At 44.6% G+C, this 24976-nt stretch overlaps 1 protein-coding gene across 6 annotated transcripts; it reads left to right on the top strand.

Moving 5' to 3' along the window:
- The first annotated feature begins 20369 nt into the window (after positions 1-20369).
- LOC115192229 (laminin subunit beta-1-like) lies at positions 20370-24491 on the top strand. Of its 6 annotated transcripts, none has more exons than XM_029750493.1 (6): positions 20370-21701; positions 21942-22031; positions 22269-22371; positions 23238-23360; positions 23549-23962; positions 24387-24491. In XM_029750493.1, the coding sequence occupies exons 3-6, from the start codon at positions 22366-22368 to the stop codon at positions 24402-24404; spliced, it is 561 nt and encodes a 186-aa protein (XP_029606353.1). In that variant the 5' UTR covers positions 20370-21701; positions 21942-22031; positions 22269-22365; the 3' UTR covers positions 24405-24491. The 6 variants fall into 6 exon arrangements, with proteins under 6 accessions (XP_029606353.1, XP_029606354.1, XP_029606358.1 ...); XM_029750494.1 differs by having other exon boundaries at positions 21927-22031; XM_029750498.1 differs by lacking the exon at positions 21942-22031 and having other exon boundaries at positions 20370-20655.
- Positions 24492-24976: the final 485 nt, after the last annotated feature.

Below are 24976 nucleotides of genomic sequence, written 5' to 3'. Positions count from 1 at the left end.
CTCCCGAGCCCGTTGGGGTGTTGCAGCGATGAGACAAGATTGAAATTGGGGAGAAAAAAATATATATATCTAAAGTGAAAGTATAAATCATTTCAATTTCCTTATATTAAGCAAACCAGACGGCACCATTTTCTTGTTTATTTATTTATTTATGGATAGCCACGGGTACACTCCAACATTCAGACATCTTTACAAACTAAGCATTTGTGTTTAGTGAGTTCGCCAGATCAGAGAAAGTAGGGATGACCAGGGATGTTCTTTTGAAAAGTGCGTGAATTTGACCATTTTCCTGTTCTGCTAAGCATTCAAAATGTAACTACTTTTGGGTGTCAAAGAAAATGTATGGAGTAAAAAGTACATTTTCTTTAGGAATGTAGTGAAGTAAAGTAAAAATAAAAGTTGGCAAAACATAAATAGTAAAAATATAAATAGTAAAAATATGAATAGTAAAAAAAAACTACTTAAGTAGTACTTTAAAGTATTTTTACTTAAGTACTTTGCGCCACTGCTTCTACCAGGTGTATAACTCACCTGAACTCCCTGATGAGGTCCAGCTCCCCAGTGTCTGTCCTGTTGACCAGCGTGACTGGTTTACACAGCTCGTCCTCTTCCTCAGCCTACAGCCCATGGTGAAGGGCAGGAGGTAGTAGATACCAGCACTCAGCTCCCCCTTCCAGCAACACTATCTGTTTTTGGAAGAATCTGCTTATTAGGTATTTTACAAACGCAGTCACATAGGAGAGGAGCACTGACACAACTGGCCACTAGGGGTCAGAAAACATCACTCAGGTATAGCAAGCTAGTTCTCTATGAGAGGCTATGGACAATGAAAATAACCTCCATCTCTCTGTGACATGCTATAGAGCAGGGGTACTCAACTCTTACCCTACGAGGTCCGGAGCCTGCTGGCTTTCTGTTCTACCTAATAATTAATTGCACACACCTGGTGTCCCAGGTCTAAAGCAGTCCTTGATTGAAGGGGAACAATGAAATAAATACAGTGGAACTGGTTTTGAGGTCCAGAGTTGAGTTTGAGGGCTAGAGAGGGTTGCTTAAACTCCTTGTTCATGAATGACACATACAGCAGCTAAGGTAAATGAGTCTAAATGAAAAGTGACAGGACTGACTGACCTCTTTGTCTCTTGACTCAGTGAAACACATCAAGGGTGGAGTCCTCTTTAGTTTATTTTCCTGACACAGCAAACACAAGTGCATCCACCGACGTCCGTGAGGTTTTTATAAATAAACAAATTATAATAGAAAAACATGTTAAAATAAATATATCAACCTAATGGATCACATGCCAATCTCCCTGTGCAATCCCCATTTATAAAATGCCAATGCATTAGCACAAACAACTTTATCGCAATGAGGGAATAAAATCACTCTCAATCAAGCTCAGACTAGGCTATAGAGTATCAAGCCTGAGGGGTCTGATGGTGAGGTAGACTTAACAGATTTCTGGCTGATGTTGAGGGCCACAAGGCTCCTTGGCTCCCTTCAAAACACAGCTTAACTTTGCCCTGAGACATGGCTCTAGACTCCTATGGACTTCGCTCTAGACACCTCCAAGGAATCTACAGACATGTCTCAGGGCAAAGCCTTACCCATTCCCAACCGGGCCAAGGCCCCGGCACTACAGCAACATACAGTAACATACAGTAAGGACCTTCCAGCAGATAATCTCCAGACACACATTGTTTACCCTCCTCCTCCGTCTGGCTCTTTCCAATCACACTGCTCTGACCAGAGAGGGAGCACACAGCTATTGTTTTTTTCTCTCTTTTGTAATGTTGCAGTAAAGAAAACGAGGCGAGGTGAAGTCAAAAAGAGTACAAACAAAGAGAATGGGATCGATACCAACACTATGATTATCGACTGACCCAGAGTAAATTTGCCCCCAAAAGGCCTTCCTGCAACAACAACAAACAAACAGTGCTGCATGGCCCCCAGGCGCTGATATCTTCTAGTTTACCATGGTAGCACACATGAACAGACTTCAGTGCTGTTAATGAAGGAACTTATGGTGAATCCTTGCTCTGCTGTGATATTAGGAGTGGGTAGGCCTAATGGGTGCACAATGAGGAACTCAGGAGTAGAACTCAAAGACAAAAGACCATGTTCTTCATCTAGTTGCAGATACATACATACATACATACATACATACATACATACATACATACATACATACATACATACATACATACATACATACATACATTGTCCCAACCGTGCTGTGGACATTTAACCATTAAGCCACATTATTTCTGTCAGAGAGAATGGACAGGTTAACCAAACACCAGTGTGTAATGTATGATGTACATGTGAGTCCAGACTGTTCCAGTTCTTTAGTACCTGTATAGATGTGGGCTCTGCCAGCTTGAAGCCTCTTGGTGTTGCTGGCTGCCATGGTGATGGTGTTAGATAGTGACGACCGTCTGCTACGGGCTTAGGAGGAGGGGACGACGATATGCTGTCAGAGAGAGAGAGAGAGAGAGAGAGAGAGACGCACGCACACACAGGGGAACATCAGTTAAAACCATCACCAAAGAAACAACATCTGCACAAAACAAAGACAGAAGAAACAGGCTACCCCTCCAAAACAAAGGAGATGGGCCTAGATATGCACCATTATTAAAATGTGTGATCTCAGGATTCAAACTCTTTAATTAATTTGTCGAGGCGTTCTAAATTACAAGTGGCGCAATCTCCTTCTAATCCATTATCTTGTACAACTTTCCCTGGACTGCTAATTGCAACCATAAAATATCAATTCAATAATGAAGGGCTTGATTGTTTTTCAGACCACAGAAGAGAGATGCAAAGATATGTGATACGATGGCTACAACGTCTTAACATACAAGTTAAATAAATGGTTCCACTAGCAGGGAATTTGTCAAGGATCTAATGTGTATTGATGACAGGGCACTGTTTTAACAGTAGGGGTTCTTCAATTAAGCTTTTGTTGTCGGACAACTAGTTCTCATGTAAAAAATGTTACTTGAGAAATACTGCACCTAACATCTTAGTTCAATGTAAATTTGCGCGACTAAGACCTTCGCAGTCGTCCAAATGAATTACAGATTTCTTGAGTTGTTCATTTGGAAAAATGTGAGGATGTGTACTGGCTACCGTGTCTCAAGAGGGACAGGCAGTAATATTTGTTCTATTTTAACAATGAACCACATATTTCCCCGGATGTGTGAAGCATTCGCTTGGCGTTTCCACTACCAAATATGGTGATGAGAGGAAGCCCAGTGGCTGACAGTGCGAGAAGATGGGTTTTGGTCGACATTATGCAAATGTTCTCATTGATGAAACATTTGATCTCAGTACAGTTTTCTGTTCCTAAAACTAGAATCTGTTACGTACAGAGTGCTGTACGTTTTGTAGATTTGACGCTTTACCTTAGAAGAAAAAAAGATATGTTGTTTAGAAGGAGTGCAAGAGCAAAATGAGTTATTGCACACTTCAGATTAGGCGTTCCCTAACAGAAATATGCAAATACATGCTAGAACGTGCCAATAGGATCTAGCTCGTGCTTGGTTCTGCACCCCTCCTTGCGTGTTCTGCCCACTATGACTAATTTGTTTCCATTCGAAAAGACAGACTCAAATTTTATTGGTCACATACATATTTAGCAGATGTTATTGCGGGTGTAGCGAAATGCTTGTGATAGACCTCAGTCTATCTTGGGTTAGTTATAAAAATCTTTGCGCAGACGTTCACTTTGCCTAGCCGAGCAATGCTAGGAGCAAGCCGAAGCTAATTTGCATTCGGAAAGTATTCAGACCCCTTGACTTTTTTCACATTACAGCCTTATTCTAAAATTGATTTTTTTAAATGTCCCCATCAATCTACACACAGTACCCCATAATGACAAAGCAAAAACAGGTTTTTAGAAGTTTTTGCAAATCTAGTAAAAATGAAAAAATGAAATATCACATTTACATAGGTACTCAGACCCTTTACTCAGTACTTTGTTGAATCATCTTTGGCAGCGATTACAGCCTTGAGTCTTCTTGGGTATGATGCTACAAGCTTGGCACATCTGTGTTAGGTGAGTTTATCCCATTCTTCTCTGCAGATCCTTTCAAGCTCTGTCAGGTTGGATGGGGAGCATCGCTGCACAGCTATTCTCAGGTCTCTCCAGAGATGTTTGATCAGGTTCAAGTCTGGGCTCCGGCTGGGCACTCAAGGACATTCAGAGATTTGTCCCGAAGCCACTCCTGCATTGTCTTGGTTGTGCCATTAGGGTCATTGTCCTGTTGGAAGGTGAACCTTCGCCAAAGCCTGAGCGCTCTGGAGCAGATTTTCATCACGGATCTCTCTGTATATCTCTCAGTCCCTGCCGCTGAAAAACATCCCCACAGCATGATGCTGCCACCACCACCATGCTTCACCGTAGGGATGGTGCCTGGTTTCCTCAAGATGTGACGCTGGCATTCAGGGCAAAGAGTTCAATCTTGGTTTCATCAGACCAGAGAATCTTGTTTCTCATGGTCTGAGAGTCTTTAGGTGCCTTTTGGCAAACTCCAAGTGGGCTGTCATGTGCCTTTTACTGAAGAGTGGCTTCCGTCTGGCCACTCTACCGTAAAGGCCTGATTGATGGAGTGCTGCAGAGATGGATGTCCTTATGGAAGGTCCTCCCATCTCCACAGAGGTACTTTAGAGCTCTGGCAGAGTGACCATCGGGTTCTTGGTCACCTCTCTGACCAAGGCCCTTCTCCGATTGCTCAGTTTGGCCGGGCGGCCAGTTCTAGGAAGAGTCTTGGTGGTTCCAAACATCTTCCATTTAAGAATGATGAAAGCCACTGTGTTCTTGGGGACCTTCAATGCTGCAGAATTTTTTTGTACCCTTCCCCAGATTTGTGCCTCGACACAATCCTGTCTCAGGGTTCTACCAACAATTCCTTCAACCTCATTGCTTGGTTTTTGCTCTGACATGCACTGTTAATTGTGAGACTTTATATACACAGGTGTGTGCCTTTCAAAATCATGTCCAATCAATTGAATTTACCACAGGTGGACTCCAATCAAGTTGTAGAAACATCTAAAGGATGATCAATGGAAACAGGATGCACCTGAGCTCAATTTCGAGTTGCAGAGCAAAGGGTCTGAATACTTATGTAAATAAGGTATATGTTTTTTATTTTGAATACATTTGCAAAAACATCTAAAAACCTGTTTTTGCTTTGTCATTATGGGGTAGTGCGCAGATTGATGAAGGGGAAAAACGATTTAATTAATTTTAGAATAAGGCTGTAACAAAATGTGGAAAAACTCAAGGGGTCTGAATACTTTCCGAATGCACTGTATGTATGTATGTATGTATGTATGTATGTATGTATGTATGTATGTATGTATGTATGTATGTATGTATGTATGTATGTATGTATGTATGTATGCATGTATGTATGTATGCATGTATGCATGTATGTATGTAAGCTCAGCTCTTTTTCAGGACCCTGTCTATCAAAGATCATTCGTAAAAATCCAAATACCTTCACAGATCTCCATTGTAAAGGGTTTAAACACTGTTTCCCATGCTTGTTCAATGAACCATAAACAATTAATGAACAGGCACCTGTGGAACGGTCGTTAAGACACTAACAGCTTACAGACGGTAGGCAATTAAGGTCACAGTTATGAAAACTTAGGACACTAAAGAGGCCTTTCTACTGACTCTGAAAAACACCAAAAGAAAGATTCCAAGGGTCCCTGCTCATCTGCGTGAACGTGCCTTATGCAAGCTGCAAGGAGGCATGAGGACTGCAGATGTGGCCAGGGCAATAAATTGCAATGTCCGTACTGTGAAACGCCTAAGACAGAGCTACAGGGAGACAGGACGGACAGCTGATCGTCCTCGCAGTGGCAGACCACGTGTAACAACACCTGCACAGGATCGGTACATCCGAACATCACACCTACGGGACAGGTACAGGATGGCAACAACAACTGCCCAAGTTACACCAGGAATGCACAATCCCTCCATCAGTGCTCAGACTGTCCGCAATAGGCTGAGAGAGGCTGGACTGAGGGCTTGTAGGCCTGTTGTAAGGCAGGTCCTCACCAGACATCACCAGCAACAATGTCGTCTATGGGCACAAACCCACCGTCGCTGGACCAGACAGGACTGGCAAAAAGTGCTCTTCACTGACAAGTCGCGGTTTTGTCTCACCAGGGGTGATGGTCAGATTCGCGTTTATCGTCGAAGGAATGAGCGTTACACCGTGGCCTGTACTCTGGGGCGGTGTGTCACAGCATCATTGGACTGAGCTTGTTGTCATTGCAGGCAATCTCAATGCTGTGCGTTACAGGGAAGACATCCTCCTCCCTCATGTGGTACCCTTCCTGCAGGTTCATCCTGACATGACCCTCCAGTATGACAATGCCACCAGCCATACTGCTCATTCTGTGTGTGATTTCCTGCAAGACAGGAATGTTAGTGTTCTGCCATGGCCAGTGAAGAGCCCGGATCTCTATCCCATTGAGCACGTCTGGGACCTGTGGGATCGGAGGGTGAGGACTTGGGCCATTCCCCCAAGAAATGTCCGGGAGCTTGCAGTGACCTTGGTGGAAGAGTGGGGTAACATCTCACAGCAAGAACTGGCAAATCTGGTGCAATCCATGAGGAGGAGATGTACTCCAGTACTTAATGCAGCTGGTGGCCACACCAGATACTGACTGTTACTTTTCCCTTTGTTCAGGGACACATTATTCAATTTCTGTTAGTCACATGTCTGTGGAACTTGTTCAGTTTATGTTTCAGTTGTTGAATCTTTGTCACAGGATCCAACGAAAGTGGCGCCCCTCCTCGGTCGGGCGGCGCTCGGCGGTCGTCGTCGCCGGCCTATTAGCTGCCACCGATCGTTGTTTCAGTTTCGTTTAGTTTGTCTGTCTGTTCCGCACCTGTTTTGTGTATGTCATTAGTGGGGACTTATTTAATGTGTGTTTTCAGTTGGGATTTTGTGCGGGATTGTTTGTTGTCCACTCAGGACGGTGGGCCGTGTGAATGTAGTTGCTTCGCTGGTTGTATTTTGGATGCTTTTGTATTTTTTGTGTTTTGTGCTGGCTGACGTCTTATTTCTCTCTTCGGACCGTTTTGCCCTGTGTTTTGGGTTGGTCATTATTATTACGCGCCCTTCTGTTTTGGCGTGACCAGTTTGTTGCCGGAGAAAATAAAGACCGTATACTTTACCTCTGCTCTCTGTGCCTGACTCCAACCACCACTCTTAGAATCGTCTGACAGAATCCCGCACCATCACCTATGGAGTCAGCAGGAGCAGAAGCGCCATCCATGGCTGAGCAGGTCTCCCAACATGCCGGCCTCCTCCACCGCCTAGGCTCGGCCATGGATCAGGTGTTGGCCCGGTTGGAGAGCTGGGAGAGAGGTGCCTCCCCAGCCAGACCAGCTCCGGTTCCTCACCCTACGCACCTATCCACACCCACTGAAGCGGGTGCCGGCGGGATCCGGATTTCACCGCCCAGGGAGTTCGATGGAACGGCCGCTGGGTGCAAGGGGTTCTTGCTCCAACTGGAACTGTACCTGGCGACCGTCCGCCCCCCTCCCTCCAACGAAGAGAGGGTGAGCGTCCTCGTCTCGTGTCTCACGGGTCGAGACCTGGAATGGGCCAATGCGGTCTGGGAAGGTCCAGACTCGGCCCGGGGTGACTACCCGGAGTTCACCCGCCGCTTCCGGGCGGTTTTCGATCATCCCCCGGAGGGCAGGGCGGCGGGTGAGCTACTATTCCATTTGAGACAGGAGACGAGGACCGCTCAGGATTTCGCATTGGAATTCCGGACTCTCGCCGCTGGATCGGGGTGGAACGAGCGGGCCCTGATAGACCACTATAGGTGTAGCCTTCGCGAGGACATCCGCCGGGAGCTGGCATGTAGGGACAACACCTCCACTCTGGACCAACTGGTGGATTTGTCCATTAGATTGGACAACCTGCTGGCTGCCCGGGGACGTTCCAGTCGGGGCCTGTTCGTTCCGCCTACCAGTCCTCCCGCTCCACAGCCCATGGAGATAGGGGGGGCTGCACCGAGGAGGACCGGAGGGAGGGGTCTCTCTTGCACCCGATGTGGACACAGAGGACACACTGTGGACCGGTGCTGGAGAGGTCCCTCCGGGAGTTCGGAGGGCAGGCAGAGCACCGCTTCGCCCCCCCAGGTGAGTCCGCACCAGCCACACCCAGAGCCCCCTGTCGATCACTTGTACACCTCCGTTTGTTTCCCTAATTTTTCCCCTCACTTCCAGTATAAGGCGCTAGTCGATTCAGGTGCAGCTGGGAGTTTTATTGACCATGGGTTAGCGAAGAGGTTAGGGATCCCCCTGGTTCAGCTGGACCACCCCTTCCCCGTGCACGCCCTAGATAGTCGACCGCTAGGGTCAGGCCAAGTAGGGGAGGTCACAGTGCCACTGGTTATGCAGACATGGGGGGGTCATGTGGAGCGTCTCAGCCTGTTCATCATTGACTCCCCAGCGTTTCCGGTGGTACTGGGAATCCCCTGGCTAGCCACTCACAACCCCCAGATTTCGTGGAGACAGAGGGCTCTAACGGGGTGGTCGAGGGAGTGCTCAGGTAGGTGCATAGGAGTTTCCATCGGTGCGACTACGGTGGAGAGTCCAGACCAAGTCTCTACTGTGCACATTCCCCCAGAGTATGCCGATTTGGCTATCGCCTTCAGTAAGACGAAGGCGACTCAATTACCCCCCCATCGACAGGGAGATTGTGCGATAAACCTCCAGGCTGACGCGGTTCTTCCTAGGAGTCACGTGTATCCTCTGTCTCAGGAGGAGACATTGGCTTGAGGGGGCACGTCACCCTTTTCTCATCTGGACCGACCACCGTAACCTGGAGTATATTCGGGCAGCGAGGAGGCTTAATCCCCATCAGGCGAGGTGGGCCATGTTTTTCACAAGGTTTAACTTCACTCTCTCGTACATTCCAGGTTCCCGGAACCGGAAGGCTGACGCACTGTCGCGTCTCTACGACACCGAGGAGCGGACCATCGATCCTACTCCCATACTTCCCGCCTCCTGTCTGGTGGCACCGGTGGTATGGGAGGTGGATGCGGACATCGAGCGGGCGGTTCGGTCAGAACCTACTCCGTCGCAGTGTCCCGTGGGCCTGAAATACGTTCCGCTTGGTGTTCGCTATCGCCTGATCCGATGGTCCCATACTCTACCCTCCTCGGGTCATCCTGGGGTGGAACAGACAGTGCGGGGCCTGAAGGGGAGGTACTGGTGGCCCACCTTGGCTGAGGATGTCCGGCGTTATGTCTCGTCCTGTTCAGTATGCGCTCAGTGTAAGGCTCCTAGGCACCTACCTCGAGGGAAATTACAGCCCCTCCCTGTTCCACAGCGGCCATGGACTCACCTCTCGGTGGATTTCCTTACGGATCTCCCGCCGTCTCAGGGGAACACGGCGATCCTGGTCGTTGTGGACAGGTTCTCTAAGTCCTGCCGTCTGCTCCCTTTGCCCGGTCTTCCTACGGCACTGCAGACCGCGGAGGCCCTGTTCACTCACGTCTTCCGGCACTATGGGGTGCCCGAGGACATCGTATCTGATCGAGGTCCCCAGTTTACGTCCAGGGTATGGAAATCGTTTATGGAGAGGCTGGGGGTCTCGGTCAGCCTGACCTCGGGGTTCCACCCCGAGAGTAATGGGCAGGTAGAGCGCATCAACCAGGATGTGGGCAGGTTCCTGCGGTCATATTGCCAGGACCGGCCAGGGGAGTGGGCGCAGTTCGTGCCATGGGCCGAGATGGCCCAGAACTCTCAGCGCCACTCCTCCACTAATCTGCCACCCTTCCAGGTGGTGCTGGGGTATCAGCCGGTCCTGGTGCCATGGCAACAGAGCCAGACGGAGGCTCCTGCGGTGGAGGCATGGGTCAAGCGCTCTCAGGAGACCTGGAACGCGGTCCAGGAATGTTTAAGGAGGGCGAGCGAACGACCCAAGGAGAGCGCTGACCGCCACCGCAGTGACGCCCCCGTGTTTAACCCGGGGGATAGAGTCTGGCTCTCGACCCGGAACCTGCCTCTCCGCCTGCCCTGCCGGAAGCTGGGTCCGCGGTTTGTGGGGCCGTTTAAAGTCCTGAGGAGGATAAACGAGGTGTGTTACAGGTTACAACTTCCTTCGTATTACCGTATTAACCCCTCGTTTCATGTGTCTCTCCTCAGGCCGGTGGTAGCTGGTCCGCTGCAGGACAGTGAGGTGCTGGAGGCCCCCCCGCCCCCCCTGGACATCGGGGGGAGCCCGGCGTACACAGTCCGAGCCATCCTGGACTCCCGACGTCGGGTAGGGGGCCTGCAGTACCTCGTGGACTGGGAGGGGTACGGTCCGGAGGAGAGGTGCTGGGTTCCGGCGGCGGACGTTCTGGACCCCCCTATGCTGTTGGACTTCCACCGTCGCCGACCGGATCGGCCGGCGCCTCGCCCTCTGGGCCGTCCCCGAGGCCGGCGTCGGCGCGCGGCTCCAGGGGTACTGTCACAGGATCCAACGAAAGTGGCGCCCCTCCTCGGTCGGGCGGCGCTCGGCGGTCGTCGTCGCCGGCCTATTAGCTGCCACCGATCGATGTTTCAGTTTCGTTTAGTTTGTCTGTCTGTTCCGCACCTGTTTTGTGTATGTCATTAGTGGGGACTTATTTAATGTGTGTTTTCAGTTGGGATTTTGTGCGGGATTGTTTGTTGTCCACTCAGGACGGTGGGCCGTGTGAATGTAGTTGCTTCGCTGGTTGTATTTTGGATGCTTTTGTATTTTTTGTGTTTTGTGCTGGCTGACGTCTTATTTCTCTCTTCGGACCGTTTTGCCCTGTGTTTTGGGTTGGTCATTATTATTACGCGCCCTTCTGTTTTGGCGTGACCAGTTTGTTGCCGGAGAAAATAAAGACCGTATACTTTACCTCTGCTCTCTGCGCCTGACTCCAACCACCACTCTTAGAATCGTCTGACAATCTTGTTATGTTCATACAAATATTTACACGTTAAGTTTTCTGAAAATAAACGCACGTGACAGTGAGAGGACGTTTCTTTTTTGCTAAGTTTATGTATGTATGTATGTATGTATGTATGTATGTATGTATGTATGTATGTATGTATGTATGTATGTATGTATGTATGTATGTATGTATGTATGTATGTATGTATGTATGTATGTATGTGTGTGTGTGTGTGTGTGTGTGTGTGTGTGTGTGTGTGTGTGTGTGTGTGTGTATGAATGTGTGTGCATGTGTGTGGGACGCCTTTATGAGTAGAATTCTGGGTTTTCACATGCAAAAATATGATAAAAATAAAAAAAACGCTTAATCTGCCTTCCAATTGAAAACTTGTTTGAAAATTCAAACATATATTTTATGAAAAAGAGTACGATGTTTCTGAACAATGTACCATGCTGGCTTGTTGACAACATGACTGAGCGGCGCAGATTACTGTTTGATTTGAGAAGGGTGCTCCTCCCTCACTGCTTTTGGACGTTCACCTCATGGGCCATAGACCGGTGCACTGCGATTCATCTTAATCAAATGTTGCCAGTGTCCAACTCTCAGTCAACTGAAACATGTTTAAACTACAGTTGTTGCGTGTTTTTTAAATGAGCTCCTAACGGGTCATGGCTAGAAGGATTCCAGCTTTTGTCAAATTAACGTCAGATTATAATTTTTGTAGCAGGTTAGAAGAATTTACGCAGCAGGTTAGGAAAATTAATGTAGCAGGTTAGGATAATAAGGTTAAGGTTAGGAAAAGGGTTGGGGTTAGCTAAAATGCTAAACATTTCAACTTTTCGTGTTAATTTGACAAAAGCTGGATCCCTTCTAGCCATATACGGACTCACATTAGGCGGCGGTTTTGACTTTGTGGCTGTGGTATCTTGTGACAACCCACTCACACAGGAGAGAAAGAACATGGCTGCTCAGTCTGTGGTAAAATATTCACTCAGAAGACTCATATGGATAATATCCACTGTAGAAAATACAGTGGAAAATAATTTCTTATACTTTTATGGAACTGTCTCTTTAATTGCACCTTTTGATTAACTGTCCCTTTAACTGCATGCACCTCTGAGCCATAGGGATGTATAGAGATCGCAACGTTTCAGTCCTCAATGGCGCTGCCCATGCTAATACATACTTTTGGGCACTGGAGACCTCTATACGTCACTATGCTCTGAGTACACCTGCAACCAATTACCTAGTTAAATACCTGAGTTTCTTTGTCTTTTAATTCAAGATATAGTCCTGGTCTGGGAGATGATGACGGAGGCAGATGTTTTGTTTGAAACTGATGGCTCGTCGAATGGAGATCAGAGAGAGAAGGAATAGATCCCAGTGGCGAATAAAAAAGGAAACAATAGAAGTAAAGTGGTCGTGGAGTCTAGTTAATCCAAGCCTAGTTCTGACTCTTTTTTTTTTTCTCTCGGAGTGAGGGTTTTGAATCGGTCAAGATATATCTGGGAGATCCATTTGAAGTCTCGATGAAAAATCATAGATGTATTAGATGAGGTGGCGTCAGTAAAAATAACAAGAAATGGGTTGATTTCGTTTTTTTGTATGTCCCGAGGAGCAAAAGGAGCATGCTTTGCACCTGAAAAAATATATCGGATTGGAATGTGTCGTGTGTGTGGATCTGCGAAGCAGGGCGCCTATCAAGGGGGTTTTATATCTGCGGTGGCGCTAGAAGTGATTGAAAGGATGTCATGGAAGAAATAGATGCAGTGGTTGGTGCACGCTGACTGACCCGTATGATGGATAGAGTGAGGAAGCCCACTCCATCCATTATTTGGTTCTTTGAAGAATAGGCCCTCCCTTCGTATGAATATTTGGGTTATGTGAGGTATCCTGTGAAAGCCTTCGTGCCCAAACCCTTGCAGTGTGACAAATGTAAAGTATTTGGACATGTGTCAAGTGTATGTAGACGGGAAGAGTATCGTATGCCAGTTGAGTCGAAATGCTGAAACTTTGGTGGCAGCAATACACCAATAGGTGTAGTCTGCCATAACACTTTGAAGAAGAAGGAGGATGATATAGTCCTTTACAAGCCAGTCGGCAAAGCTCTGGGGGATGTTGCTGGATGATTCGGAATGAAGGAGAGTATAGGAAAAGATGGAGGAAACGTAGGTTTTGTTTGAAACTGTTAGTGAGTCGGAAGAAGATAATATCACAGAGAGTGAGAATGAGTGGGCTACAGTGGCGAAGAAGAACGGAAACGAGAAGTAAAGTTGTGGTGGAAACGAGGAAACTCTTAGACTCATTGTTAGTTGGAGAGAGGGTGTTGGACCAATGCTACCTGGGAAATCTGTTTAACGTCCCGAGGAAAATCTGGAATGTGTGGAGTTGGTGAGAGTCACAAGAAGTGGTCGTATTTTGATTTGTTATGTGTCTGCAGAGCAGAAGAAGTGTGTTGGGGCTAGGGGGCAGTATTGAGAATTTTGAAAAAAATATGTGCCCATTTTTAACTGCCTCCTACACCAACTCAGAAGCTAGGATATGCATATTATTACCAGATTTGGATAGAACACTCTGAATTTTCTAAAACTGTTTGAATGGTGTCTAAGTATAACAAAACTCATATGGCAGGCAAAAACCTGAGAAAAAAAAGAATTTTGTGGCTGTACTATTTTTTTTTAGTCATTGTTAATAGATAACACAGTGAGAAAGGATTCATTTCGCACCTCCTACGGCTTCCACTAGATGTCAACGATCTTTATAAAGTTGTTTGAAGCGTCTATGATGAACAGAGACCGGATGACAAGGAAGAGAAGTTGACCTCCCTGGGATGTCGTCACTTCATTATTGCCCGCACCTGCGCAATCATTTGAGTTCGTGTCAGGCGAGACATTTTTTAAAAACGTTTTTCAAGACACAGGAGAGGTCGGGTTGAAACATTACTGATGTTTCACGTTAAAAATGGCTCTAAAGATTGATGCTAAACAACGTTTGACATGTTTGAACGAACGTAAATAGATTATTGTTTTTACTTTACGTCGTGACTTCCCCCCACCCCCCCTACTTTTTAGTAGCCTACCGAAGCGCTAACAACTTGGAGTTATTTGGACATCAATTATGAACTTTGTCGAAAGAAACCACATTTGTTGTGGACCTGGGATTCCTGGAAGTGCCTTCTGATGGAGATAATCAAAGGTAAGGGGATATTAACAATTTCATTATCGATATTAGATGTTGCTAACTGTATAGCCTAGCCTATTGTTCTTAGCATTGTACCCCGTTTATTGCAAAATGTGATTTCCCAGTAAAGTTATTTTGAGATCTGGCAATGCGGTAGCATTTACGAGATGATAATATATTATTCTTTGAATGACAATATTATAATTTACCAATGTTTTCGAATAGTAATTTTGTAAATTGTAACGCTGAATTCAAGGAAGCATTTGAGGCGAAAAAAATTCAGAATTTCACCGCGACTGTAAATGCTGTTTTTGGATATAAATATGAACTTGATGGAACAAAAAATGCATGTATTGCATAACATAATGTCCTAGGAGTGTCATCTGATGGAGATTGTCAAAGGTTAGTGCATAATTTTAGCTGGTTTCTGCTTTTGGTGACGCCTGACCTTGAATTGAAAATGGATGTTTGCACTTTTTTGGCTATGTACTGTCCTAACATAATCTAACTTTATGCTTTTGCCGTAAAGCCTCTTTGAAAATCGAACAATGTGGTTAGATTAAGGAGATGTTTATCTTTTAAATGGTGTAAAATAGTTGATTGTTTGAGAAATTGAAAATATTAGATTTTTGATGTTTTGAATTTCCAGCCTTGCTAGCAATCCCATCTCGGGGTTTAATGCTACCCCCTAGCCCCAACAGGTTTTAAGCCTCAAAAAGATACAGGAGTGGGATGTTTCCTGTATGGATTTTCAAAGCAGGGCGCCTATCAAGGGGGTTATTTCTGGGGTGGCGCAAGAAGTAAAGGCAGATGATACAACTGAAGACATGGATGGAGTGGTTGGTGCATGTCGACTGATGTATGGTGGATTAAGAAAATCAACTTCATCCATACTACTGTTCTTTGATGAAGGCTCTCCCTTCTCATATAAAGTTAGGGTTCATGACATTTTGTGCACAAGCCCCTTCAATGTCATGAATGCAAAATATTTTTCATGTGTCAAGTGTGTGCAGAAGGAAGGAGTATCGTACGCCAGATGAAGTGAAATGCTGCAAGTGTGGTGGCGAACATGCGTCCGAATTCCTGGAGTGCCCTGTTAGGGTTCAGCATGTCTCCTATCTGGAGGTGGTGAAAAGAGTGTAAAGAACGAGTGGTGGGAAGGAACAATGGTAGTAGAGCCGCCACGATGTTAAAAAGGTGGATTTTGGATTATTTATAGCAATGATCATGAACTGTACAGCGCAAGCAGAGAAGAAGTCAGAGAAAATTGTAATCATTGTGAACGTTTCTTGGGTCTTGGTGATTTCACAGCCGAGGTCTTGCAAGAAATCCTATCGGTGAATGTTCTTCCCTCACAGGCCCCTTACATGATGACCACACCGCCCATACTGCTCGCGCTTGTCTACGAGTGTCTGCGTAGCCAGGCGCTAAAATAGAACTAGTTTCTACTAACGCTTGACGTGCTGCAAGTCCCAACTCTTAGGAAAGGAAATCAACTCTGGATCTTTCATACTGCTGGTCTCAGATTAATAGACCTAAAATGGATTTATTTTGAAAAACATTGTATGAAAATAAAGTTGGATTTGAATGACGAGGTAATGATCAAACAGTACAGACAAAATGTTGTACACTGAACAAAAATATAAACGTAACATGTAAAGTGTTGGTCCCATGTTTCATGAGCTGAAATAAAAAATCCCAGAAATGTTCCATATGCACAAAAAGCTTATTTAAAATAAATAAAAGGCACAAATTTGTTTGTACCTGTGTGTGAGCATTTCTCCTTTTCCAAGATACACCATCCACCTGACAGGTGTGACATATCAAGAAGCTGATTAAGCAGCATGATCATCACCTTGTGATGGGGACAATAAAAGGCCACTAAAATGTGCAGTTTTGTCACACAACACAATGCCACAGATGTTTCAAGTTTTGAGGGAGTGTGCAATTGGCATACTGACTGCAGGAATGTCCACCAGAGCTGATGCCAGAGAATTTAATGTTCATTTCTCTACCATAAGCCACCTCCAACGTCCTTTTAGAGAATTTGGCAGTACGTCCAACCGGCATCACAGCCGCAGACCACGTGTATGGCGTTGTGTGGGCGAGCGTTTGCTGATGTCAACGTTGTGAACAGAGTGCGCCATGGTGGCGGTGGGTTTATGGTATAGGCAGGCATAAGCTACGGACAACAAACACAATTGCATTTTATCGATAGCAATTTGAATGAACAGAGATACCTTGACGAGATACTGAGGCCCATTGTTGTGCCATTCATCTGCCGCCATCACCTCATGTTTCAGCATGATAATGCACGGCCCCATGTCGCAAGGATCTGTACACAATTCCCGGAAGCTGAAAATGTCTTCCATGGCCTTTATACTCACCAGACATGTCAATCCAGAGCATCCCAATCATGCTCAATGGATGACGTGTACGACAGCGTGTTCCAGTTCCCGCCAATATCCAGCAACTTCTCACAGCCATAGAAGAGGAGTGGGACAGCATTCCACATGCCACAATCAACAGCCTGATCAACTCTATGTGAAAGAGATGTGTCGTGCTGCTTGACAGAAATAGCAGTCACACCAGATACCGACTGGCTTTCTGATCCACGGCCCTACTTTTTTTTTAAACATATCTGTGACCAACAGATGCATATCTGTATTCCCAGTCATGTGAAATCCATAAATTAGGGCCTAATGAAAGTATTGCAATTGACTAATTTAGTTATATCAACTGCAACTCAGTAAAATCTTTGAAATTGTTGCATGTTGCGTTTTTGTTCAGTGGATATACAGTTGAAGTCGGAAGTTTACATACATCTTATTTTAAGAATGTGAAATGTCAGAATAATAGTAGAGTGATTTAATTCAGCTTTTATTTCTTTCATCACATTCCCAGTGGGTCAGAAGTTTACATACACTCAATTAGTATTTGGTACATTGCCTTTAAATTGTTTAACTTGGGTCAAACGTTTTGGGTAGCCTTCCACAAGCTTCGCACATTAAGTTGGGTGAATTTTGGCCCATTCCTCCTGACAGAGCTGGTGTAACTGAGTCAGGTTTGTAGGCCTCCTTGCTCGCACACGATTTTTCAGTTCTGCCCACATATTTTCTATAGGATTGAGGTCAGGGCTTTGTGATGGCCACTAGAATACCTTGACGTTAAGCCATTTTGCCACAACTTTGGAAGTATGCTTGGGGTCATTGTCCATTTGGAAGACCCATTTGCGACCAAGCTTTAACTTCCTGACAGATGTCTTGAGATGTTGCTTCAATATATCCACATAATTTTCCTCCCTCATGATGTCATCTATTTTGTGAAGTGCACCAGTCCCTCCTGCAGCAAAGCAGCCCCACAACATGATGCTGCCACCCCCGTGCTTCACGGTTGGAATGGTGTTCTTCGGCTTGCAAGCCTCCCCCTTTTTCCTCCAAACATAACGATGGTCATGATGGCCAAACAGTTCTATTTTTGTTTCATCAGACCAGAGGACATTTCTCAAAAAAGTACAATCTTTGTCCCCATGTGCAGTTGCAAACTGTAGTCTTGCTTTTTTATGGCGATTTTGGAGCAGTGGTTTCTTCCTTGCTGAGCGGGCTTTCAGGCTATGTCGGTATAGGACTCACTTTACTGTGGATATAGAGACTTTTGTACCTGTTTCCTCCAGCATCTTCACAAGGTCCTTTGCTGTTGTTCTGGGATTGATTTGCTCTTTTCGCACCAAAGTACGTTCATCTCTAGGAGACAGAACGTGTCTCCTTCCTGAGCGATATGACGGCTGCGTGGTCCCATGGTGTTTATACTTGCGTACTATTGTTTGTACAGATGAACATTGTACCTTCAGGCGTTTAGAAATTGCCCCCAAGGATGAACCAGACTTGCGGAGGTCTACAATTTTTTTCTGAGGTCTTGGCTGATTTCTTTTGATTTCCTCATGATGACAAGCAAAGAGGCACTTAGTTTGAAGGTAGGCCTTGAAATACATCCGCAGGTACACCTCCAATTGACTCAAATGATGTCAATTAGCCTATCAGAAGCTTCTAAAGCCATGACATCATTTTTTTGAATTTTCTGAGGTGTTTAAAGGCACAGTCTACTTAGTGTATGTAAACTTCTGACCCACTGGAATTGTGATACAGTGAATTATAAGTGAAATAATCTGTCTGTAAACAATTGTTTGAATAATTACTTGTGTCATGCACAAAGTAGATGTCCTAACCAACTTACCAAAACTATAGTTTGTTTAACAAGAAATGTGTGGAGTGGTTGAAAAACGAGTTTTAATGACTCCAACCACTTCCGACTTCAACTGAATACTGTATATACATACAGTACCAGTCAAAAGTTTGGAAGCACCTACCTATTAAAGGGTTTTTCTTTATTGTTAACTATTTTCTACATTGTAGAATAATAGTGAAGACCTTAAAAATATGAAATAACACATATGGAACCATGTAGTAACCAAAAGTGTTAAACAAATCAAAATATATTTTAGATTCTTCATAGTAGCCACCCTTTGCCTTGATGACAGGTTTGCACACGCTTGACATTCTCTCAACCAGCTTCATGACGAATGCTTTTCCAACAAGCTTAAAGGAGTTCCCACATGTTGAACATGTTGGCTACTTTTCTTTCACTCTGTGGTCCAACTCATCCCAAACCATCTCAATTGGGTTGAGGTCGGGTGATTGTGGATGCCAAGTCATCTGATGCAGTGCTCCATCACTCTCCTTCTTGGTCAAATAGCCCTCTCACAGCCTGGAGGTTTGTTTTTGGTTATTGTCCTGTAGAAAAATAAACGATAGTCCCACTAAGCGCAAACCAGATGTGATGGCATATCGCTGCAGAATGCTGAGGTAGCCATGCTGGTTAAGTGCTGCCTTAAATAAATCACTGACAGTGTCACCTGGAAAGCACCCCCACACCATCAGACCTCCATGCTTCACGGTGGGAACCACACATGCAGAGATCATCCGTTCACCTACTCTGCGTCTCACAAAGACACGGCGGATGGAACCAAAAATCTCAAATTCAGACTCCTCAGACCACAGAAAAGATTTCCACCAGTCTAATGTCCATTGCTTGTGTTTCTTTGCCCAAGCAAGTCTCTTCTTCTTATTGGTGTCCTTCAGTAGTGGTTTCTTTGCAGCAATTCAACCATGAAGGCCTGATTTGCACAGTCTTCTCTGAATAGTTGAAGTTGATGTGTCTGTTATTTGAACTCGGTGAAGCATTTATTTGGGCCGCAATTTCTGAGGCTGGTAACTCTAATGAACGTATCCTCTGCAGCAGAGGTAACTCTGGGCCATGAGAGCCAGTTTCATCACAGAGCTTGATGGTTTTTGCGACTGCACTTGAAGAAGAAACTTTCAAAGTTCTTGTAATTTTCAGTATTGACTGACCTTCATGTCTTAAAGTAATGAATAGACTGTAGTTTCTCTTTGCTTATTTGACCTGTTCTTGCCATAATATGTACTTGGTCTTTTACCAAATAGGGCTATCTTCTATACACCAACCCTACCTTGTCACAATACAAATTATTGTCTCAAACGCATTAAGGAAAGAAATTCCACAAATGAACTTTTAACAAGGCACACCTGTTAATTGAAATGCATTCCTGGTGACTACCTCACGAAGTTGGCTGAGAGAATGCCATGAGTGTGCACAGCTGTCATCAAGGAAAAGAGTGCCTAACTTTGAAGAATTTCAAATATATTTGGATTTGTTTAACCCTTTTTTGGTTACTACATGATTCCATATGTATTTTTTCCTAGTTTTGATGTCTTCACTATTATTCTACAATATAGAAAATAGTAAAATAAAGAAAAACTCTTGAATGAGTGTGTCCAAACTTTTGACTGGTACTGTGTATATAATCTCATTAGAAACATATCTAGTCATTTAATTCGGAATATCGCTCAGGGTGATGAGGGAATGATCAGACGAATGTTATCGATACAAAGTAAAATTCCAGAAACGGTCTCCTGCATTTGTCCAAGAGTATTTCTCATCAAATCTGACCAAATGCTGCTCATTCAAATTGATTTGATCTTGTATAGAGTTATGATATACAGTCGACTCCTGATGAAGAATTGATTATATCTCAGATCATCCTATACTTATAAACACTGTTTGTATATGTATATGTACTGTAGTTATCGTTTTCCTTTACCACTATTTTAAAAACGTCCTGTTTTGCGTTTCTGAGTTCGCCACCAACTAGAACAAAGGATTTTCTAATATTCCTTGACTAGAACACGGAAGTAGGTTTGGAAACGAGTTTGTTTTGATTTTGCACTCCGTTTGTGGAGTAAATAAACCCCTGAATAGGCTAGCCAACTCTCATTCGACTGAAAATGTCTAAACTACAGTTGTTGAGTGTGTTTTTAAATAATCGTTTAACGGCGTCTGCTGTGGAGATTTTCGGGGCAGTTGAGAAAATGGTAGTGGAGTACCAGGAGGAGAATGATCGGCTACGGAGACTGCTACGGATCACACCAGAGATACAACTATGTAGAATAGGTTCGTATGTAGAGCTCAGGGGAGAACAACTGCCCCCTCTCATTGAAGCGACGGAAGCTCAAGGCCGACCGCAGTACTGCACTGCAGGCATTGTTAGCAGAAAACAGGATCCCCCATTAGTGAATGGAACAATTGCAATCTTTATATAAATAAATACAAAAAAAATTAGACAATCATGGTGCCAATAATTAATTCTAATCCATGAACCGATTATTTGAAAATCGCACAGAGAAGTTAAGTTGTTAATTGCAGCCTGCAGTACCCGGGTCAGACTTTCAACTTAATGAGTGGTAGAGCTCTGCTGCCTTACAAGAGCCTGACATGCCCGACATTTTACATCTGGTTAGGGGCGGGTAGTGACTGTTTATTTTCTTCATTAATAACTAGGATACGGGCAGGGCTTTGGTATCATTAAATTGATCACTAACATTTTGAAGCTGAGTCATTTCTGAAGTGCTTCAACCAGGTCAAATATAACACGAGATTATTTCACAGAAAATAATAATGTTCATTGAGTTGTCGGAGTTTAGAGTGACGAAAATTAGCTAACAGCTAATTGCTGTCGTGTCTCTTCATTGATCAGAGTATGGTGTCAAATCTGATTCAAGGGTCGAACGAGCGTGAACAAGATGAAACATAATTGTGCAAGCAAACACTTGAGTCGAGAGAGAAGAAATGTGGTCGAGCAGGCAGAGGGCAGGCCAGTCTGGTGCGCGCAAATTAAACGTGAGGCCTTGCGAGTGTGACAGTGAGCAGAACTGCATTTTCTGCACGCAGTAAATTCATTCGAGAGCAGAGATTTTTTGTTAACCTGAAGAAATACATACTACATGTCAATACTCAGAAATGACTGCACCCCCACACGGATGTATTTTCTCCCTTTCACACCAATTTCCCTGTTCGCTTTTGCAACTGTAGCGCTTACTATAATTTTATAACGGGGAACTTCTCGCCAATGAACATCCTGTCAGCTATCATTCACCTTCCCCTTTCATCACCGTTGAGATGAAAGGGGAAGGTGAATGATAGCTGACAGTAATAAAGAGGTAAGTTCGATAGTTTTTCATTAAAGAGACAAGCTAATCAGCTATGATTTCAATATTGAAATGGAAGTAGGTAGTTGATTATTCTGTTATTAAAGCAGGCTATTTATTAGACAAGCTAGGTTTTCGTCAGCTAGCTAGGAAGCTAACTAGCTAACTTTTTAAACATGTGGTTTAACCAAAAGCCAAGATGGTTTTATTTTCTATACCGTCTCTGGTTTAACAAAGAGCATTGTACCTAAGGAGGACTTGGAAGACCAGCATGACTAGGTGGCAGAAGAGGAGGGAGAGGCAGGGGTGAGAATAGACAGGCAAGACCTTCACTGGGAAGAGGTCAGTGATTGAGGAAGGGGAGCCAAGAGAGGTCAGGCTCTGAACCAAATAATAGCAATATTTTTAACCGCTAACCCCATACTTTGAGATGCAATCTGATTGAAGTAAAGATTTTATAACTTTTACTCTAGTCAGTTCTTGTGCAGTTGCAATAAATGAAGAATCACCTCAAACCATTTATTTCTCTCCATCCCTCTTTCCATGCGGGTCCACTGTCACTAATATGTGGTGGTGAAGTTGTTCTCTGCGCAGCTGACAGATACAGGAGTCCATTCTGTTCCAAGTAGGTTACAGTACCTTGGCTCTCCTCTATGCACAGCACTCTGGGGACTCCATGCAGGTAACCATGACATCCACCAAACACCCCCGTAACTTAATCAGTAGTGGTTCTGAGAGTTCCTTTCATTTCTTTGATGCTGTATGAAGGCATTGTGCATAGGACATTTGTCACGTGGAGAGGATCATGACCGGCTGCTGTCTATTGGCTAGAAAGATGGTTCTATACTAAATGTATGTGATAGTCATTGCTAAATAATATGAGTAGTGGAAGTAAGGGATGAAGTGAAAACATTTAGGAGGATGGCTCTCCGCAAGGTGGGTTGGGCATGAAATGACAGCCAGATGTTCAATATTGATCCATGCTGACTGACGAGTGGCGTGGATTGGTAAAGGGCAATTCCATGGTAACAGAGTCAAATAAAATGTTATTTATCACATGCGCCTACTACAGCAGGTGTAGACCTTAATGTGAAATGCTTACTTACAAGCCCCCTTAACCAACAATGCAGTTCAAGAGAGGCAAGGTGAGTGATGGTGAGACTCTGATATTTCACTTAAATTTATGTCAAGCAAACCAATGATTGAAAATTGTTAAAAGTAGTTCTTCTGCATAGAGTTGTATGGTTTGTTTCACTTTGAAATCATTGGTTTTAGTTTGACATACATTTTACAGTGAAATATCCGAGTGTCATCATCACTCAGTACCATGGAATTGCCTCACAGCTCGGCTCAGTCCAGTCCCTCATCGTGTGTTATCGCTTATTTGGCTAAATTATTATCCATATTTGACTCTTTTGATAACCTCAGCAGTCTTAAAATGGACTGTTACCTTGAATGCAATATTAAGATGTTAATACATTTAAACTCCAATTGAACTCTGTCTGTGACATTTCCTGACATCTTATTTTCCTTTCTCTCTCACTCCAGTTGTTCTCAGGAGACCGGTCAGTGTTTTGTAGAGCGAACACGTGTGACCAGGTGGGGTCAGGCTTCTACTTCATCGCCCTGGAACACTACACCAACGAGGCAGAGGATGCCAAGTTTAGACCAGTGGGTCATCAACTCATCTTATGCATTACACAATTCAGCAAATGTCTCGCTCCACCTCAAACTTCAGTGCCCTAACTTTTTTTTTAACCTTTTTAACAATGTCTATGGATTGTACAAGGATTTTCAATTTGGACTTCAACTCCATGCTAAATCTAATTCCATCTCTTGTATTGTTCTGCCCTTTATAGATTATGCTGATACCCCACATTCAGAACCTGGAGCTCGTCACTGGTTCCGAGGGAGGTGATGTGGCCACAAACAGTGCCTGGGACACCTTCCAGTGCTACCGCTGTCTGGAGAACAGCCAGAGGGTGGTCAAGACATCTGTCTGGAGAACAGCCAGAGGGTGGTCAAGACATCTGTCTGGAGAACAGCCAGAGGGTGGTCAAGACATCTGTCTGGAGAACAGCCAGAGGGTGGTCAAGACATCTGTCTGGAGAACAGCCAGAGGGTGGTCAAGACATCTGTCTGGAGAACAGCCAGAGGATGGTCAAGACATCTGTCTGGAGAACAGCCAGAGGGTGGTCAAGACATCTGTCTGGAGAACAGCCAGAGGGTGGTCAAGACATCTGCTGCAACTTCATTGCACCTGGGAGCTAAAGGTATGGCACCGCACTCCCAACAGTCATGTATGCTTAAACATACTGTACTCCTATGCTCATTTATGTGTTTTTTAAAGTGGCAATTTGCAGTTGAAACAATAACAAAGCGAACTCGCCACCCCTGTTTCGGTAAAAAGTTGAGGGACGGGGCTGGAGAAATGTAACCACTCTCAAATTCATAGAGCTATGGATGCAAGGACTGACCATCACGCCTCCTTCTAAAACCCCATTGGAGTTGACCGAAGGTTCCTCACCTCAGACCTCCTCCAATGGGTTTTGACAAGGATGCGAGTAGAGAGGAAGTGAGGAGTTGATCAGAGATTAATTGGGACAGAGCTCATGTCATTGTTTTAGGTGGAATCTTATGTTGAAAGACATTTATTTTTGCATTTATATCTTTGTTCTACTTGTGCTCTTTCCACAGATGGCTCTGGCTTGCTGACAGCATCTGATCTGATGAGACTCCCTATGCGATTTGACTGCTGTATTACTGACTGTATTCAATAAAACTTCCAATGCCAAATTGAAATAATTTGAGATTCTGTAATTGATAGACAATGGTAGTTCCCAATCAGACAATCAAGACAATTTCTTGAGTGTTATGGTGTTGTTGTTGTCCTCAATCCTCCTTTGAATGCTGTGTGTACTGTGTAGTTCTAAAAGACCATCATCAAGTACATCCTCACCTCCTCCATCACTGCAACTGATTGTCTGGTCTGCTGAGAGGGTCATTGGCTGCCACCTGCCCTCAATTGAGGTCCTACACGATTCCAGGTCAAGGAAGCATGCATGATAGATCATCGTGACCCATTCCAAACCCTCCTCCAAAGACTCCCCTTTGGCAAACGGTCATAGCTGTGGGAAGTAGGTGTGCTGAGGGTGCTCCAGCACCCCCTGAAAGAAATTAAAATAATATAAATAAATATTTACAAATAAAATTAGTGCCCTGGGCCTTTTTAATAATCCTATATTAGCGGCTATATCTGTCTGCAGCACAGGCAAAAATATTTGTCC

This window comes from Salmo trutta, chromosome 4 (assembly GCF_901001165.1).
Source record: "Salmo trutta chromosome 4, fSalTru1.1, whole genome shotgun sequence".
NCBI lineage: Eukaryota > Metazoa > Chordata > Actinopteri > Salmoniformes > Salmonidae > Salmo > Salmo trutta.
The sequence above is the reverse complement of the archived record's forward strand: the minus strand, read 5'-3'. Positions and strand labels throughout refer to the sequence as shown.

Coding starts and splice junctions, on each gene's coding strand:
- LOC115192229 (XM_029750498.1), top strand. Junction 23,361..23,548: donor AGGATGCCAAGTTTAGACCA/GTGGGTCATCAA, acceptor TGCCCTTTATAG/ATTATGCTGATACCCCACAT.